Source organism: Fimicolochytrium jonesii, assembly GCF_025526975.1.
Source record: "Fimicolochytrium jonesii strain JEL569 chromosome Unknown EV422scaffold_2, whole genome shotgun sequence".
Lineage (NCBI taxonomy): Eukaryota > Fungi > Chytridiomycota > Chytridiomycetes > Spizellomycetales > Powellomycetaceae > Fimicolochytrium > Fimicolochytrium jonesii.
This window is the reverse complement of record NW_026515669.1, coordinates 2,143,491-2,149,490: the sequence shown is the minus strand read 5'-3', so window position 1 is coordinate 2,149,490 and position 6,000 is coordinate 2,143,491. Positions and strand designations below refer to the sequence as shown.

The 6,000-nt window shown below is 48.8% G+C and overlaps 1 protein-coding gene across 1 annotated transcript; it reads left to right on the top strand.

The window, feature by feature from the left end:
* Nucleotides 1–4,305: 4,305 nt before the first annotated feature.
* Nucleotides 4,306–5,891, top strand: EV422DRAFT_503585 (uncharacterized protein; the record flags this gene model as incomplete). Its single annotated transcript, XM_053068355.1, has 5 exons — nucleotides 4,306–4,380; nucleotides 4,680–5,039; nucleotides 5,071–5,161; nucleotides 5,279–5,346; nucleotides 5,724–5,891. The coding sequence occupies 5 exons, from the start codon at nucleotides 4,306–4,308 to the stop codon at nucleotides 5,889–5,891; spliced, it is 762 nt and encodes a 253-aa protein (XP_052929774.1).
* Nucleotides 5,892–6,000: the final 109 nt, after the last annotated feature.

Here is a 6,000-nt window from a genome sequence, read left to right as displayed (position 1 = left end):
ACTCCTTGAAGCTTGTGCCGGTGGAAGAGTACTACAGTCTCATCAATGGCATCATGGACGCTGCCACCAGAGTTCTATTCAGAGGAGATCGCAATAGACAGACTACTGTGACAGACTGTCAGCGCTTCCGAGATGTTCTCAACTCTTTTGGTTTCAATCCCGGATGGTTCAAAGGCATTGCACCCGTCATTGATCCTGCTCGTGCTTGGTGGGGTCATGGGGATGGGGAAGTGCCTGATGCTGCTCCCATTGGCAATATCTGTGAACTCTTCCATCAGCATCGTGATCAGCTTCAATGTCCCAACTGTGGAGGCTCAGCTTTTCATAGCATTGGCGGTCAGCATCGTTTCCGTCTCCGCTGCGCCAGGTACCCTGAGTGCCGTACGACTTTTGGACAGAACCAAGTCCGTGACATGCTTGCGGAAGTCCTTTAGTACTGTTGAATGTCGTTGATAACTTTACACCAAAACCCTTTTCTGAATGTGCGCTTTTCCAATGTACTCTAAATCAATAAATGCAATACTACTTTCCACCATTTTAAATGTTCCATGACAGAGACAGTTTGGCTGAATTTAATAAGTGATCTGGGAAATCTCTAACCCCAACCCTCTCACTCTGCATACCCTGCAAGCAAGCCCAGGTCACGTGCTCTAACCTGCATGGACAAACTGTAGAACACTGCTTTAAACGGAAAATGTTCAACAGTTTTGGTAAATGACATTCCGCAACGGTCCTACAAACAGTCTACGATGCACAGCGGAATCACAAAATGTTTACTGGAGAACACAGCCAAACCCCTTTGCCTGCACATACGTACTCGTGTCTTTTGTTAGGAGGTCTTGGGGGTCACTACTTGAGAATTGAAAAGGGGCCCTGTTCTTCAGCCAAAAGCAAGGTTACACAAGATTTGCTACCACATCAGCTATGCAAACCATAGGCTACAATCAACTTTCATTAAGTGCCCTCCACTGGATAGTCAGCCAGATGTTGAGATATCACCACATTTTCCAACTTTTTACCCCCCGTCGCGTGAAAATTTCGTTTTTCTAAGTTTCTGAAGCCGTTTCTGCACGGATTGCCAATCCGAGAGTACTTCAATTAGAGAATATGATATGGGGCCAACTTTTAATTAGGACGCCAACTCCGGATCGGCACTAAAAAATCCCAATTTGCACAAGTCCTAAAACGTATATATAACATATATTTCCCCTTTATATCAACCCCCCCCCCTCCCCTATTGGCACCCCTGCCCCCCCCCCCCCCGTACCCGCACCACCACCCATATGACCCATCACTTGCCCTTGCACACCTAGTCCCCCCTGACTTGCCTAGGTGCGCAACACCCCCCGCCACCACACCCCTCAGAGTCAAGAATTTGAACTGTAGAACACACCCAAAAGCCAAAAAACCCGAAAATTTCTAAGTCCCTAGGGTTCCAGGCAACCCAAAAATAAAACCCAACCCAGGGGGTCTTGTAACCCTAACCCTAACCCTAACCCTAACCCTAACCCTAACCCTAACCCTAACCCTAACCCTAACCCTAACCCTAACCCTAACCCTAACCCTAACCCTAACCCTAACCCTAACCCTAACCCTAACCCTAACCCTAACCCTAACCCTAACCCTAACCCTAACCCTAACCCTAACCCTAACCCTAACCCTAACCCTAACCCTAACCCTAACCCTAACCCTAACCCTAACCCTAACCCTAACCCTAACCCTAACCCTAACCCTAACCCTAACCCTAACCCTAACCCTAACCCTAACCCTAACCCTAACCCTAACCCTAAACCCTAACCCAAGCTGCAGGTATGATCTCATAAAGCTTCTTCTTTGTGAAGGCCTGGATGGAAAGGCTTTTGCAAGACGAGGTAGGCATGTTTACACGCAATGTCTTGTCCTTTCTGAAAGACAGAGGATTCTATCTTTCAGAAAAGATTTTATTCTTTGTTGGTTGCGTTTCGTTTCGGCGAGCGCTCTAGAGCCGGAACTTCAGGAGGCTTCTACACATGCGTTTTCTACCAGCGTGCGTGGTTTGCTTCACGGTGGTGCAAGTGTTCGGTCGCCTAGGCAGATGGTACGGAACCAGCCGTTGATCGTACCGGTATAAACGAAAGCCCGGGATGTCGACCGTCTGAACCTCCGCCTCAGTAAAGACCTGCGCCAGGTCCTTTTCCACTGCTTGCCGACTACTTTTGGCATCTTTCAAGCGCCGTTGAAGATCACGCACCATCAAATGAACTTCGATAAACTCTCGAAGCAGTTGCTTAGTGTTTGGAGTATTGATGAGTCCTCCAAGGTCTCTTTCCTCAGTGACCGATCTATCAGTGTCTCCAAAGTGCATGTTTTCTTCAGAAAGAAGGTGATACCTTTGTTTTTCATAGAGATAGAAAAAAAAAGTTCGAAACGCTTCTTGTTTTCTATCTCGGGGATTCCCGTCGCACTGAAGCTACGTTTGTCCAACGTTCAACGGAATGGGGCAGGAGACTGTATAGCGTACACTTCTTGCCGCGCGTTTGTGACGCGCTGTCAGAATGTGTCAGTGAGCGGACTTGGTATACACGGCAACTAGCGACGGAAAGGCTGCTGCGCCTCAGATCATATCCTCCGTCCCATTCTGAACGGCTCGAAAGCCATGTCTATCCCACCTTCAGATACTGTGACAACAGCTAGCTTACCAGGATACGCCGCGCCTTGGGGTGGACGGTACTGCCATGTTCCCGCAGGCCACATCGTGCTGCTTGTTCCGAACGAGATCCTTGAAGCAGGGAAAGCATGGGTGGTTAGTGCAGCTATCCCTGCAGCCGCGTGCTCAGCAACCCCACACGCTGTGAGATTGGATGATCTCCCTCCATACACCGATTCACCAGTCAAAAGAGAAGGGCCGATGACCAACCCGAGCTGTACCTTTTAGTTCCATGGCCGGATTGCAGTTCGGAGATGAAGCAGCTAAGTGCGTTTGCGGGTCACATTTTAATCCATTTGTACTGTATCAAGATAGAAACATCCCTTTGCAACCTTCAGCGTCGCACGTGAAACAAACATGAACAATATGAACAGCTTCAGCGGCAACTCTCAAGAGGGACGCCAGTCCTGCAACTCTTTGAGTGCAGCTTTGACTATAGCAGGACACCATGGGGACCCGGAAATGTTCACCTTCATGGTTGAATGCTACGTTCGGCTGTTGGGTGTCCTCGCAACAGGGATGACACACCTTGACATAACTGTCAACCTGTTCTATATGGAGAATAGATCCGAGCTTCATATACCCGGTCCAAACGCCGATGCTGTGGCTGATACCCTGGTATCATGCGTTTCCCACAGCTTTCCTGCAGCAAGATTGCATATCACAAGGCTTCCCACCCATGTAGTCCTCGGCGTTGGTCGTGCCGTGTGAGGAGATAATCAAGGACATGATAAAGGCTGTACTGCTGTCTCTCGGTAAGACTCGCTATTCCCACTTCTATCGCTATTGGAAACGGACACATCCGTCCGTATTCTCCATGTGATGCCCTGCAGACCCACATGGAGGAGGGAGAGACGCTTATGCGGCGGCCGTTGATCATACTGAACCTGAACGAACCTATCACAAGCCACTACCAAATCAATGCCATTCAACCACCCTAAGAATAAACATCAACGGAGAGCACGAGAGCACGTCCAACCACATACCTGGCTTAACCCCTACGCGTTCACTAACCCTGTTCCTAACCCTAACCCTTACGCCCTTAGACCTAAGCTTTAAGCAGGTCCCAAGTTTGACAGCCCTCGCTGGAGCCGAACTTGGTCAAATTTGGCCCTTGGTTGCCAAGCAGGCAAACTTGCTACTACCACTTTGATCCATCATGCCAGCATACCCAATTGTATGCCCATGAATCATTCCTGACTAATACCATTAAACCCATACTACCATAGACGCCCAAGCACCATACAGCCGACAATCATGTACATCAACTGGAAGGCAGGGAGCGCCAAGGGTGTTGTGTTGTGCTCGGACACGAGCTTCCATACTTCTTGAATACGGCAGTATGAGTTACACAGACAATGTCAGCAGAGAAGCTCGCACAGTAGTGATGAAAATAGCCGGCGTAAGAGACCCTTGTAATAAGCAGCGTTAGCAACGAATAAGGAATCTATTGGAGCAGCCCTACTTCTAGTCGGCAACTTCCAAAAACAAGAAAGGGATGAAAGGTGCATTTAAGATGAGGACCTATTGCGTCCAAAGCTACCCTTCTTGGATTCCACATGTGAGCTTGAAGTACAAAAAGCGATCGATCGGGCTGCGACGGGCGAACCACTGTTACCATGCGCATAGGCTATCCACAATCAAGAATGTGGACCAGATTGCAGTGGTTCAAGGGGGGCGGATTGCGGAGCTTGGTAATCATACGGAGTTGGTAGCTCGGAATGGGATCTAGGCTCAAATGTGTCGTGAGCAGAACTTTTGAATCAATGAAACCCTTATATATAGTGAAGCATAATCTTCCGGAGGACCAGAGACTGGCGTCGTACTTAGTGTAAGGTTTGCATCCTGATGAATCAGTTAACCAGGGTACGAACCCCACTCCTGGTTTGGCTTCGTTGGGACAAAGTATACGCCGTCCGCTTAGAGATTGAAACTCACTCAAGCACGGCTTTGCATGGGTTGCATTCCTCCAAGAAAAATTTTGATTATTTAGGTCACTAACATATACTTGAGCACACCCATCGGAACGGGAATGTCATATCCAGGAGCCTCGCGCGGCAACAAAAAGCATGTTGATCTGAGCAGGAGTAACTTGCATCGTCCCAAGGTCACAACACTTGATCATGAGCTGTCGGCCCTTATTGCTAGAATCACGAAACAGCTCACAGCTCTCCATTTGGCTGCCGAAACTGCATACATGATGCCTAAGCACGTCGGAAAAAGTTCTGAAGAATTGCTGGAGGAAGCTCGAAGCCACCTGCACCTGATAACCCACATGGCAGAACTCAGTGTGAAGATGCTCGAATCGCTCGAAAGGTTGCACACCTGCTTAAGTAGGTCGTATTGGGATAGGGTCAGATCATGACATGTCCACTAGCTGATAGGGGAGCGGGGAAAAAGTGGGCAAAGGCCGCCATGGCGTGCATGTTTTAGGCTCTTCTACGCGACCTGATATGTCACGGAGCGAGAAGGACGGTATTTGACGGTCTGTCAAGGTGCTGTCGAAAACGGTCACGGCCTCGAAAGGCTAACTTAGCGCTTTCCCCTCACGTACTCGGAAACCTAGTGCGTCAGAGCTATGTGATGCGATAGCTGTTGGATCTTCTGGTGGCCTGGAGACCAGTGGTATTGAAGGGACAGAACCAGGGCTGCATCTGTTTGTGGGCGCCGCTCAATGGTAACACGTTTGCCTGTCCTGCAGTGGTCGCCTTCTTTGAGGATGCGTATGATAGTATTCACGGATAGGCCAAGCACTTTCGACAATGCCCTGAGACTCTCCGCCTCCACAGAGCTCGGAGAGCATCCTGCCCATATGAGGCTCGCGTGATAGGAGTATCTCTGTTTCATGATGATTACAAGTGCTGTGTCAATTTTATTTTATTTTTCATGACGCATTTAAGCACCATGTCAGATCCTCACCCATGTGAAGTCAACGATTCACATGGAGTTCCTGTGCAGTTGCTGAGTACGAAAGCGGACACCTTTCTTTTTCTGAAAGATATACATAAGCAGTAATAATATATCAATGGACAAACAGGTTTTCAGACATGTGCGGTTGTATCTCAGCGCGCACTTCTCCATAAAGGAGCTGCAGAACAAACTGAAGGCCGTCAAAGCGGAAAGGAAAGCTTTAGAAAATCGAATCGCCCCGCTTCTCTCAAAGGGCAACGTTCAGATAGTAGACATCGGGAAGTACCGGGTGTAGAGAGATGACGATACGATTGTGCCTTACTATCTACAACAGTGACCAGGTGGCAGCCACAGCGGTAGGCTGATCATTAAATGTTAATGCTGGCCTCTGACACTAAAGTCAA